Here is a 14,056-nt window from a genome sequence, read left to right as displayed (position 1 = left end):
TTGATATTACATAGATGATACAATGGTATAGAAGGCGGTGGCAAGGCAGAGAATCGGCTACGCTGGTCTCCTGTCTTTCTCCACTGCGATTATAACGTGCACTATAGTACCAGAGAGAAAAGATAGCATAAGAAGATATGCCATGGTTTGTAGAATTCATTCAATGATTGGAAGTTTTGTATCAAATTATGGTGTTGTGTATCAAGTTGACACGATACTGTATCATATTGTGTTGATACTGTATCATTATAACGTGGACCTCACTGTACAGCCAATATGTTTATATCACTTGATTTGGATTCTCGTTCGATTATTATAGAATAATAATCTTTTGGATAATTTAGATAATTATCAAAATCATATTATTTCATAGTATACTAGCCGTCAGGCTCGCTTCGCTCGCCATATCCGTCTAGCCATTTTTTCATTTTTATCATATTATATTAGGACAATCCAGTCGGGGGTCCAGTCTAAACGTCTGGCTAAACAGATATGGCGAGCGAAGCGAGCCTGACGGCTAGTAATATAATATTCCCAGGATTGAAGTAGCAGTGCCCAATCAATTTTTCCGCGATAAATGCATTTAAATCTTCAACTTGGTGCCAACCTGACAAAATTATTAATTTAGTTGCCAGTTAACAACTGTTTCGAAGAGGTACTCTATCTAGATTATAGTTCTATAGTAACATATGATATGGAAATTTCAATTCTAATTAAGAGATTGGGAGAAGAAGAATATTCTATATTAGCATATGGTATGGACATTTTTCAATTATAATATTAAGAGAATAAGAAGAATATGCATGCTAAAAGACGAACTTTAAACCCTTAAAAACCACCCTTAGAGTTGAAATATTGCCAAAAGATTTCTTAGTGCGCCTCTAAAGGGCCAACTGAACGTACCTACCAAATTTGAACATTTTTGGTCCGGTAGATTTTTAGTTGTCAGTCAGTCAGTCAGTCAGTGAGTGAGTGCCATTTCGCTTTTATATATATAGATAGTAGACTGTACTAATGTATTTAATCTTGAGATATGGCCAGTATATGGCTGGTTTGAGAAATGGAAAAATTTATGCAGTAGAGATATGTGCTGTTATGTTTTATAGATAACAGGAACTCAAGTCTACGTTTATATATAGGGCCGGTTTCCGAGCTCAGGATTTATCTAAGTTCTAGACTCTGAACAGTTAGAGTCAGAAAATTGGCTTCCCAAAACGGGGCATAGTCGCAGTTTTAATTTCCTCATTTATAATATAATTGGAAACGTTTTTCCTTGACGAAATTAAACATTTCAAAAAATTCAAAATAGCTGAAACTTTACACTATTTTCTCTTTATTTTAAGTTGTGTTTAATTTTCTAGTTTTTTGTAATATAATTCAAATGTGACTTTGACAATGACTACGACAACGCCCTGTTTCGGAAAGCCAATTTTTTTACTCCAGCTGTTTAAAGTCTAGAACTTAGCCAAATCCCGAGCTCGGAAACCGGGCCCATAATATTTTTATTAGGAATAAGTTTATGTAATGTAGTTTTCGCCCCACTTGGATGTAATGAGCTGGTTTTCGTGCGTCATATGGAGGCCGAAAATGACTGTTTTCTGACCAGGCCGGTAAAAGTTTTACGGCCCTAGGGCTGTAAAATAACCTTGAAGTCAGCTGATTCTGATTTGATGTGAACGTGTTTACAAAATGGTTTATGAAACTGAATCAGTTTATGCTTCTAGAGTTGAATAGTATTCTGCAATAAGATAATATCATTTTATTTGGATGAATAGATTTATATATTATAAATTATTCAAATTCGATTTCAGAGTAGGATAGAACTTCTAACCTAAACTTCCGAAGTCAACGACAACAAGCATTGTTGACGTTGACATTCAGATTGGCCAAATTTCAGTGCTAAAACAGCTGATCAAAAAAATTTTCATTATTTGTGTTTATTATTCAAGGATCAAAACATTTATAATAAAATCATCTTATTGTCAATTGGAAGAATAAAAAGTATAAACTCAACCTCTTACATAATTGAACATAATCTTTTAGGTTATTTAGACAAATCAGAATAAAAAATAAAAATACTCGGACAATTTCTTGATATTCAGATTACCTCAGATTTGCTAGAGCTATGACCATCCTTTGCTTTCGGAAGTGTCTAATAAACAATAAATTATTCTCATATTTATATTGTTTATTTTTCTGTGTGGCGAAAAATAACGTTCTCACCATGGGCAAAAATGTGTTTCTGGCTCTCAATCTTTTCTAGTCCTCGGCCTACGGCCTCGGACTTGAAAACCGATTTCGAGCCAGAAAAGTCTCATTTTCGGCCCTAGGTGCGAAATATACTATTATTATATTCGGTTTACGTGTTAGTTATCTAGAATATAATAAAGGCAAAAATTGGTTTATACAAGTAGAGGATAGGAAATTCACGAATGACGCATCATCACGTCTCAACTGATTAACTTGACATTTTGCTCATTGATTTTCAATTACCGAGGAAGGCTATAGACCTAGTTCAAATTCTTTAATATTCCAGTAGGTCTAGTTTTCAGTTTGTCAAGTTTTCAATTGGGCCCTTGTGGAGTATGGGTTACCTTCTAGTTGATGATTATTAAAGAATTGAACTGAAAACTTGACCTACTGGAATCTTGATGAGTTGAAAATAGGCCTATAACCATCCTCGGTCAACTAAGAATCTATATGCAGAATTTCAAGTAAATTTCAGTTGAGTAGTTGAGACGTGATGATGTTGTGTATCAAGGTGAGATGATACTGTATCATATCGTGCGGATACTGTATCATTCATGGTGATACCATAGTGATGATGCGTCATTCGTGAATTCCCTATCCCCTACGTGTATAAACTAATTTTTTCCCTTATTATATTATAATTTCCTTTATATATTAAAATATACCTATAATATGTATTACTATCAGTTATTAGATAAAATCGAAACAATTAGGGTACAACATGACGTGTATTATGAGTTGATTTTTGTGTCTATACGATTATTTGTCATGTCATTCATTAGATTGTCTATTTACTCATTTATTTGTCTATTCACCTATTTATTTCTATAAATTTGCTGATTAGGTTGAAATAAAAAAGGCGGAGCCTCGTGATTCGAACAAGATGAATGACGGTTCGGGCAACAACCAATGGGGACCTCCACAAGGAGGCGGTCATATGGCGATGGGCGGAGTCAGCTACAATGTAAGTATCAATTTTTCGATTTATCAAATATCGATCTACCATATCGATAATTCAAATATCAATTTTTAAATTGTCGATTTACCAAATATCGATTTTTCAAATGTCAATTTTTCAACGTCGATTTATCAAATATCGATTTACCATATCAATTAATCAAATATAGATTTTTTTTTATTTATTAAATTTCGATTTATCAAATATCCATTTTTGACTTAGGCGCTACGCGCACACCAGTTAGTCAAGACAGAACATGATCAGACACATTTAGTCACGATACTTCACATAGCTTCTAATCAGTTTGTGTTGCATCTTAAGCAGCAATGAAAAGTATTGTGACTAAACGTGACTAGTCTTGTCTTGATTAATCAGTGTGTGACCAGCCTAAGGCTTGGCACACACCAGTTAGTCAAGTCAAGACAAGACACCTTTAGTCAGTCATTGCAATTAGACATGTCTTCATAAGCAACTATGTGAAGTATTGTGACTTGAAGTGTCTTATCTTGACTAACTGGTGTGCGCCTAGCCTTAAGTATGTTGAGGTTCTTCATTAGATTACAAGTTACCTGCTAATATGAAATTTTTTTTTCTACAACTGCGCATAAAGAAAGAATTTACACACTCAATTCTCCTCGTCAAACAGCTTATTTCTGAGGAGAATCTACTTTTTCGCTCGCTAACCATCCGCACATGCGCAGTAGATATACTTTACACTCCCAAATCATTCGCGCATGTGCAGAAGAGTTTCTTTACGCTTCCTAATCAGCTGATTGTAAGCAGCTCGCCAAAAAGTCAGATCTTAACCTAAAAAGTCGGTAATTGTAACTCCGCCGATATAAGTAATTTAACAGGTTTGGGCAGTTGTAGAAAAAAAATTGTATGTAATTCGCGCGTAATGCTCCGCTTCGCGTCGCGTGATAACTGTTTTGCGCGAGCGTTAAAGTCGCGCATTACGCTCTTAATACATAGATAGCTATTTCCTACAGTTACCTTGAAAAGTGGCCATTGCTGCACTGATGACAGAACGCAAAGAATCACTTTTCCGCTCCAGTTCACAAAGTATTACTTTGCGTACTCCAGATTTGCAACATGGCAACACAAAATAGTTGGTGACAATGACTGGTTAGATTTAGATAAGAATCATTTCAATGGCTACACACCCTACATTTATGATAAAATCCCAATCTAGAAATCCAAAACAAGAATAATGTTCATCTGAATCATAATTAAATAATCATCATTTACGAATTATCATCATTTAATAATAAATAATAGTTCTTTTCTATTGATAATTATTATTTCAACTGCAAGCAATGAGAAAAGTAGCAAATATACATTATAAAATTCAAATTTTGAGGTTAAATGATTACAGTTCGATATCCATATAAATAAAAAACATAAGAATGCTACAATAAATATTCTCTGTTGTCTATGTTATTTTTATAAATATTTTTCAGTTTACTTTGAGCATTTTTCTCTGTAATTTGAGCAAAAGTCTAAATTTCTGAATCCTGTTTCAGTACTTTTTAGCTGGATGAAACAAACTTAGGTACGATTCTTCCCGCTAGGTCGCGCGCTTGTCGGTTCAGCCATCTTGCAGCCATCCCAATGAGCTGTTGGCATGTATTTTGAATGCAAATTTTTGTTCTATCTGTATTTTTTCTGATTCTTGAATGAATAAAAATGAGAACGTTGGCTGAGAATTTTAAACTTCAATTGGATTATTAATTTTTATATGAATTAAGGTTGTTATTAATAACAGCATCACACACACAAACATTTGATGGATTTCAGCCATCATTTTGCCCATAATTACCCACTTTTCATATTCAATGGTAACTGTAGGACAAATTTAATGTGAAATACGTGCGCAAAGTTCCTCTGCTGCACTCAAGAAGCCATTCCTTACTCGCCTACAGCTCGGGCGTACACGTTTCTCTCGGTGCAGCAAACTGTCACTGCGCACTAGTTGCACAAATAACTATTGGAAATGTTTTTTTGTTTGTATCGTCTAGGGCATGGGAATGGGAAATCCCAGCGGTCAGATGGGCGGACCTATGGGCAGTATGGGACCTATAGCACCTGGGAACATGATGCAGAGCTATCAGACCGGCTGGGGATCTACACCTCAGACCCAGGCCTATCCTGGTGAGTAGTCATTCGTTCATTAATTGATTCACTCATCCGTTCACCGTAGAGCACCTATTACTCTGACATCGATTATCCATATCGATCAATATTAAAAATATCGATAATTTTGACTATCAATATTTTAAATATCGATAATTATGACTATCGATATTTTAAATATCGATAATTATGTCTATCGATATTTTAAATATCGATAATTATGATTATCGATGTTGATAATATCGATAATTATGACTAAAGATATTTTGAACATCGATAGTCATAATTATCGATATTTTGAATATCGATCAATATTGATAAAATCGGATTTGTAGTGAGGTCCACGTTATAATGGCAGTTTTTTGTTTCGCAATGGTATTGCTATCCTTGTCTATCATTCAACAAAGCGGATAGCGCTATCTCTTTCTCGCTTTGCTCTGTTGCCAGATCGTCTTTTAACAATGTAGAATGAATAATTAGCAAAATATTTTATCTCAATCATGAAATTATTGAAGAATAATATAGTTTCTTGCTTAATGAACTATGATTGATTATTTTAAATGAGAATGAACAGTTAATATTACATCAATAAACCGGTATCAGTTACCGTCTATAGAAGGCATTGACAAGACAGAGGATCGGCAACGTTGTTCTTCTATCTTTCTTCACTGCTATTGTAACGTGGACATCACTATAGTAGAATAATATGCAGTGGTAACAGAAAACTATATGGACTTCTTCTACTTCTTCTACTTCTTCTGTAAGAGGAACTCGCCCCGCTTGCCTCTATAGAAGACAATATGAAAATAGACTCGCTTCGCTCGCATTTTCGACTCACAGTATCTCACATGAAAGCGAGCGAAGCGAGCCTCCACTTCATACAGAGGCGAGCTAAGCAATCCTCTACTCTTTTCAACACATTTATTTACAGTTATTAGTAATGGACAGGTTATAAAAAGTGCTATATAATCATAATTTTATTTGAATTCATTTATCCATTAAAAACGAAACTTCAATCTTATAATTAAATCCCTTCAACTATAGTGATATTTAAATTATATTGAAACATTTACTCTTTTTTTAAAACTTATTATTTTATTTTCAATATTATTATTACAAATTGAATTCACCAAAATCAACGATAGAATGAAGTGTTTTCAAATAACAAACAAATTAATTACATTTTTGATTTCATATAAAACCAAACAAGCTGTTTACATGGTAAACCAATATCAAACTGTAACTGTACAATATATAGAGTTATTGGAAGTGCATTTTGATTGTCTACCATCGAAGATACAGTGAGGTCCACGTTATAATGGCAGTATTTGATTAACATTGGTATTGCTATCTTTGTCTATCATTCCACAAAGCAGATAGCGCTTTCCTTTTCTACCTCCATAACGTTCCCACATCGGTTTTTAACAATGTATAAATATAATCAAGATATTTGAACTCAACTGTGGAAATTTATTAGTAAATTATTTGACCGAGCGAAGTGAGGTCTAAGATTCAAGTCTACGGTTTTGAATTTCTCTTTATGTTTTTATGTTTATATTTATGTTCCGCATTTATGGCAAAACGCGGCAATAGATTTTCATGGAATGTTCCTTTTTAAATTGCGCGTCGACGTATATAAAAGGTTTTTCGAAATTTTGCGTTTTAAGGATAATACAAAAGGAAAAGGAGTCTCCTTTGAACGCCATTATTACCGTAAAAATCAGACTATAGAATTATTCATCATAAATCAGCTGTCTAGTGGACTATAATACTACCCGTTGTAGACAGTTGCAGCCAGACCTGATAACAGCGCTCACACTCGCATTCCGGGACGACACGTCACGGTCTATGTTTATTTAGGTTTTTTCTAGACATTTTAAATTGATTTATTATTTATTAATTTCTGAGAAAACAGAACAGGTCAATGTTGAGCGCGAGGTCTACTGTTCACAGAACTACTAGTGATAAATATATTTGCTTGACTGATGAATATAATTGATTATTTAAAAGAACTAGCTGACCCGGCGAACTTCTTACCGCCAAATAGTTTAATGCATCTCATGACAAACTTTAGCTGGATGCACACCTGAGGAGAGGCACTATGCGGCATTTTATTTATATAGATAATTTTCCAACAGAAAAATAAATAATGTATTAAAAAAATTAATTAATTCTGAACACCGAAGACAGCACAATTATTCGAAACAAAGCAATGTCTTTAGAGCATGTAAGTAACCTGAGGCCGCACTGCTGGATGGTTACACACAGAACAGTCATTTTGTTTTTAGTCGGGGCGTTTAGAATAAATTACATGGGCGGTATAGTTCATTTATCTATAAAGAAGCATTACGCGCGAATTACATATAATTTTTTTTCTACAACTGCACAAACCTGTTAAATCACTTATATCTGGCGGAGTTTATAATAATAATTCGTCTACACTGATATCCATCATGGCTGTAGAATCAGTACAATTACCGACTTTTTAGGTTAAGATCTGACCGAGAGTGGTTTGTCTTTGGCGAGCTGCTTATCATCAGCTGATTGGCGAGCGTAAAGAAACTTCTGCGCATGCGCGAATGATTTGCGAGCGTAAAGAAAATTACTGCGCATGCGCAGATAGTTAGCGAGCGAAAAAGTAGATTCTCCTCAGAAATAAGCTGTTTTACGAGGAGAATTGAGTATGTAAATTTCTTTCTTTAAGCACAGTTGTAGAAAAAAATGTTTTCCTGAGAAAACTTTTTCATCTTGATAGCTTGACGATATACAAATCAAGTAACGTTGAAAAATATCACCAGTAGAAAGTTTATTTTTAGCCTTTCAAATTGAGATTGTATATATATTGTTATTGATGAGAAAAGATGTGGCAACATTGCAGAGCTAGAAAAGGATAGCACTATCTGCTTTGTCGAATGATAGACAAGGATAGCAACACCAATGTTGATCAAATACTGCCATTATAACGTGGACATCACTGCATCTTCCATGAAAGGCAAACAAAATGATACAGTATCACAACACATGATACAGTATCAACAAAATATGATACAGTATCATCTCAACTTGATACACAATAGTAGAATATGTTGACGGTCCTCAGTACAGTAACAGTAGTATGACTTTGAATTTGAGAAAATTAAAATTTTCAAAAATGTAAATTTTCAGGGCAGTGGGGCCCCTCGGGTACCCAGCCACCCATGAATGGTATGTGAAACGAAGTGGCTGTCTGTTATAAATTTGCCTGTTACTTAGTTACTTGCAGTTACTTAGTTACCTAGTTGAAAAGTTACTTACTAGTGCATTCAGTTTGGTTTGCTTTGTTTCTTTTCTCTCTCTCTCTCTCTCTCTCTCTCTCTCTCTATCTATCTATCTATCTATCTATCTATCTAAACTGTAGAGTTTGGAATAGATTGTGACGTTGCAGAGTATAGATAGATTGTCATTAAAGTACTAGTAAAAATATAATTTCTGTAAGTCTTCTTGTCCTCCTCCTTTTCCTCTTCCTCCTCCTTCTACTCCTTCTCCTCCTCTTAAAACTCCTCTTTCTCCTCCTCCTCCTCGTCCTCCTCCTACTAAAACTCGTCTTGCTTTCTTCTTCTCCTGTCTTCTCCTTTTCTCTCTCCCTCTTTCACTGCCTACTCTGTTTTCTTCTTTCTTTATTATCCTCTCCTCCTACTCCTTTCTTCTTCTTCCTCTCCTACTCCAGCTTTCTTCTCCTCCTCTCTTCTTCTTCTTCATCTTCATCCTCTTCTCCTTCTCCCAATCCTCTCTTCTTTTTTTCTTCATCCTCATCCTCTTCTCTTACCCTGTTTCCTGTCTTCTTCTTCATTCTCATCCTCTTCTCCTTCTCATAATCCTCTCTTTTTCTTCTTCTTCTTCTTCTTCTTCTTCATCCTCATCCCTCTCTCTCCTTCTCCTACTCCTGTCTTCTCTGCTTCTCCTACTCCTGTCTTTTTCTTCTTCTTCTTCATCCTCATCCTCTTCCCATTCTTTGCTACTCCTGTCTTTTTCTTCTTCTTCATCCTCATCCTCTTCCCATTCTCCTACTCCTGTCTTTTTCTTCTTCTTCTTCTCCTCATCCTCTTCTCTTACCCCTGTTTCCTGTCTTCTTCTTCATTCTCATCCTCTTCTCCTTCTCCCAATCCTTTCTTCTTCTTCTTCTGCTGCTTCTTCCTCTTCTTCTTCTTCTTCATCCTCATCCTCTTCTCCTTCTCCCACTCCTGTCTTCTTCCTCTTCTTCTTCTTCATCCTCATCCTCTTCTCCTTCTCCCACTCCTGTCTTCTTCCTCTTCTTCTTCTTCTTCATCCTCATCCCTCTCTCTCCTTCTCCTACTCCTGTCTTCTTCTTCTTCTTCATCCTCATCCTCTTCTCCTTCTCCCACTCCTGTCTTCTTCCTCTTCTTCTTCTTCATCCTCATCCCTCTCTCTCCTTCTCCTACTCCTGTCTTCTCTGCTTCTCCTACTCCTGTCTTTTTCTTCTTCTTCTTCTTCTTCATCCTCATCCTCTTCCCATTCTTCTACTCCTGTCTTTTTCTTCTTCTTCTTCTTCCTCATCCTCTTCCCATTCTCCTACTCCTGTCTTTTTCTTCTTCTTCTTCTTCCTCATCCTCTTCTTCTACTCCTGTCTCCTTCTTCTAACTTCTAACCTGTCTCCATTTCTTGCTCCTCATGCTGTATTCTTCTTCTTCTACTCCTTCATCTCTGCAACGTCAACACTAGAGTCAGTCGTTTGATTAGTTTTTGTTTTGTGATTTTTTTTTAGCCCGCTTTGAAAGCATTGCTCCAAATTTGTTGAGTGCAGATTTGAACATTTGAAGATTTTGAGTTTGATTTTTCTTTTTTGTGTTCTAAATCCTAACAACCGTTCTTCTCCCCTATATTTTTATTCTTTTTTTAACTCAAATATTGAATAAGTGACTCGCATTGATTGTTTTAACTGGCTTTGTTTTCATTCTCGATTAAATTGAAAAAAGTGCCTCGATTTGTTTCAACTGGTTGCATAATAATTTCAAACACACTAACTATTTCTACAGTGATGTCCACGTTATAATGGCAGTATTTGATTAACATTGGTGTTGCTATCCTTGTCTATCATTCCACAAAGCAGATAGCGCTATCCCTTTCCACCTCCACAACGTTGTCTCATTATTTTTTAACAATTTTTGAATATCATCAATTAACAAAATGTTTCAATCACAATTTCCACCTCCACAACATTGTCTTATTATTTTTTTAACAATGTTTAAATATCAATTAACAAAATGTTTTAATCACAATTCTATTTTTTTTCAGTTTTCATTAACAAGTTTATACATTTGACTTGCATTTCACTAAAACAGTTCAACTGCTCATTTTTTTTTAATTCATCTAAATCGTATTAATTTTGAGTGTAGTGATGTTTTACTCATAGCATTTTAGGTGAGAGAATAATGATTGTAGTTTTCATTTTGTTGAAGTTTATTTTGATAGATTATTAGGCCCGGTTGCACAAAAGCCGGTTGAATTTTAATCCTGATTAATTTAAGAAAACCAACCAGAGAAGGCTTTTCCTGGAAAGAACGCTTCTCTGATTGGTTCTCGTGAATTTAATCACAATTAAAAATTTAACTGGCTTTTAAGCAACCGCTACTTAGTTTTGCATGATGTTTCTCACCGCGTGAAATTAGTCTTTTCCATAGTTTTATTTGTTAGATTTTTTGTTTATTAGATATGTTTTGAGAGAAGAGGTTAGGAAAGCATGGTAAATAATTTAGACCCGTAAACACTATCTTAGAGAAAAGATAGCATAAGTAGAGATCCCATGGTATAGGACCGTTATGTTGCAAATTTCTTCTCCGATTACTGTCGACTACTGTCTATTATTAGTGTGTAGTTGGGAGTGTAAGAAGGGCACAGTATGAGAGACTACCAGCGTCACATAGCTTCACCAAAAACAACTACTAGGACTATCGGCTTCAGTTAACACTCACATTTGCAACATAGACACCCTATACACTGTCTATTATTAGTGTGTTGTTGGGAGTGTAAGAGTGTAAGAAGGGCACAGTATGAGAGACTACCAGCGTCACATAGCTTCACCAAAAACAACTACTAGGACTATCGGCTTCAGTTAACACTCACATTTGCAACATAGACACCCTATACACTGTCTATTATTAGTGTGTTGTTGGGAGTGTAAGAGTGTAAGAAGGGCACAGTATGAGAGACTACCAGCGTCACATAGCTTCACCAAAAACAACTACTAGGACTATCGGCTTCAGTTAAGGCTCACATTTGCAGCATAACGGTCCAACACCATGGCATATCTTCTCTCTATGGTATCATCCAATCAATTCACTTGACAGCTGTAAACATTTGCTATAGAAAAATTGATTCAATAATAAGCAAGAATAGAATAATAATATATTATTTTGTAAAAACATATAACTTTCTCACAATTTTTCTTTAAATTCGGTATCAAAATCATGTATCATACAACCTCCTTCCCATTAAAAAAAAAAAATGAAGTTGGTTTCCAGCATTTTATTTTTAAATAACTTCTGTCTACAATTTCTTTTGAAATTCTAAATTCGGTATCGCAATCATGTATCATATGTCCACCTTCCCATTTAAAAAATGAAGTTGGATTGAAAATTGCGGTTCCAAGATGACTGACCAAAACTTTGTTGCCACTGAAAAGTAGGTTTTTTCATATAAATTGGATTCTCAATGTAACAGAAATATTTTAACCTTCTGGTAGTCACGCCCTACTCAATCACACGAGCAGTTGCGTTTTGTACTTTTTACAACATCCAATTTTCCAGGAGTTATGTACTTTGTTTACTGTCAAAACATATTAATTGACCGAGCGAAGTGAGGTATAAGATTCAAGTCGACGGTTTGGCATTTCTCTTAATGTTTATATGTTGCGCATTTACGGCGAAACGCGGTAATAGATTTCCATGAAATTTGACAGGTATGTTCCGTTTTTATTGCGCGTCGACGTATATACAAGGTTTTTGGAAATTTTGCATTTCAAGGATAATTGACCGAACGAAGTGAGGAATAATTCCATCATAAATCAGCTAACAAGTGATTACACAGATGTGTGGAGGAGCCAGTCTATTGCTGTATTTCCATAAGGTCTATAGTTTCAATCAGGTACTTGTGGATGAGAATACTGCCTGAGGTCTACTGTTCACAGAACTACCAGTTAATTGTATAATTACTTTTCCATCTTCTTGGATTATTTCACGCCTATGAACATTTGGATGATTACCATTTCATACCAATAAGGTACATCAAGCAAAGCCATCAATTCTGTGTTATTGGTTCGTTTACAGTCCCCGTATACAGTCTTTCCCTATCTCATGCACTGTGACGACTAAATGACACCTAAAGACTGAACCATTGCTCGGTTGATACTGCAACTCGGTGGAGTGATGGGGGGAAAGTTTTGGAATGCATAGGTGACTCATTCACTGACTCCACCCCATCCAATAGTTTTGTGCAGCAAAAAAACTGACACTGTTGTACTTTTTACAACAGCGCGACTGCCGGAAGGTTAAGCTGTTGACAGAAATTGAGCATTTAACAGAAATATCAAGCTGTTCCCATACTCTTTTCGCCACCTCTGTATGTTGTATTGTGAAATTGAGTGAAAACAAAATTATTTTGTTTCAGGGTATGGAACCCCGTCGGCCCCAGGTGGCTACCAAGGATGGGGCGGGCCCCCGGCCCACCAGGGCCAGCAGATGGGGCCTCCCCAGTGGAGTGGGGCAAATTACGGCGCGCCCCCTCAACAAACTGGATATGGATCTTACAGTAAGTGTTCAAATCAATTACTAGAGCAAAATAGCAAAATACTAGAAACTGAATTGTTGATTTTTAGATTTAATTGATCGGTAACTTTAAACTCTTTTTGCAGTTGGCCTCGCATATTCTGTCTTGTCCCAATGCCTTATGAATCATATCAGAATCAAATCAGATTTACGCGCCGCGAACATGAGCAATTCAATTTTAATCAGCTGATGCCAAGCTTTTTATATCTATATCTTATACCGTTTCTGTGAAAATACAGATATAGTTAGTTGCTTGAAAGTGAATTGCTCATGTTCGCGGCGCGTATATTATTCTGTACGCACCTTTAGGTTACAAAAATAAGAACAATTTTCAATAATAAATGAATGAATGATAATTGAAGCATTTATTATTGAAATTCCATTATTAAAAAGTTGAAAACCTGAATTCACATATTGTCTGAACTAGAATATTGTTTTTAAAATGCATAATGCATGATTTTGTTATGAACAGATTGGAATTTGAAATGTACCGCCATAAAAAACCCCATAAAATTGCCAATCCATGAGGAACACGAGTGTCTTGACCTGTATTTATAGACTCACTAGCCGTCAGGCTCGCTTCGCTCGCCATATCCGTCTAGCCATGGGGCTCCGCCCCCTGGACCCCCGACTGGATCGTCCAAGAATGAGATCAGCAGGCTCGCTTCGCTCGCCTGCATTTTTCATTCGAGCATTTTTATCATATGTTGGGACAATCCAGTCGGGGGTCCAGACTAAACGTCTGGCTAAACGGATATGGCGAGCGACGCGAGCCTGACGGCTAGAAATATAATATTCCCAGGATTGAAGTAGCAGTGCCCAATCAATTTTTCCGCGATAAATGCATTTAAATCTTCAACTTGGTGCCTACCTAACAAAGTCAACTCAACTTAAT

At 35.9% G+C, this 14,056-nt stretch overlaps 1 protein-coding gene across 8 annotated transcripts in view; it reads left to right on the top strand.

The window, feature by feature from the left end:
- LOC111054963 (heterogeneous nuclear ribonucleoprotein 27C) overlaps window positions 1–14,056 on the top strand; it is an 80,096-nt gene that overhangs the window by 32,504 nt on the left and 33,536 nt on the right. For 4 of the 8 annotated variants that reach the window (XM_039435968.1, XM_039435970.1, XM_039435974.1 and 1 more), the window contains 4 exons: window positions 3,095–3,214; window positions 5,227–5,359; window positions 8,507–8,545; window positions 13,004–13,144. In XM_039435968.1, coding sequence (XP_039291902.1) covers window positions 3,095–3,214; window positions 5,227–5,359; window positions 8,507–8,545; window positions 13,004–13,144 — 433 coding nt within the window. The remainder of the gene's footprint in view (window positions 1–3,094; window positions 3,215–5,226; window positions 5,360–8,506; window positions 8,546–13,003; window positions 13,145–14,056) is intronic. The other 4 variants (XM_039435972.1, XM_039435969.1, XM_039435976.1 and 1 more) reach the window with 1 other exon arrangement.

Source organism: Nilaparvata lugens, chromosome 9, assembly GCF_014356525.2.
Source record: "Nilaparvata lugens isolate BPH chromosome 9, ASM1435652v1, whole genome shotgun sequence".
Classification (NCBI taxonomy): domain Eukaryota; kingdom Metazoa; phylum Arthropoda; class Insecta; order Hemiptera; family Delphacidae; genus Nilaparvata; species Nilaparvata lugens.
Note: the sequence above shows the minus strand (reverse complement) of the source record. Positions and strands in the feature narration are given on the sequence as shown.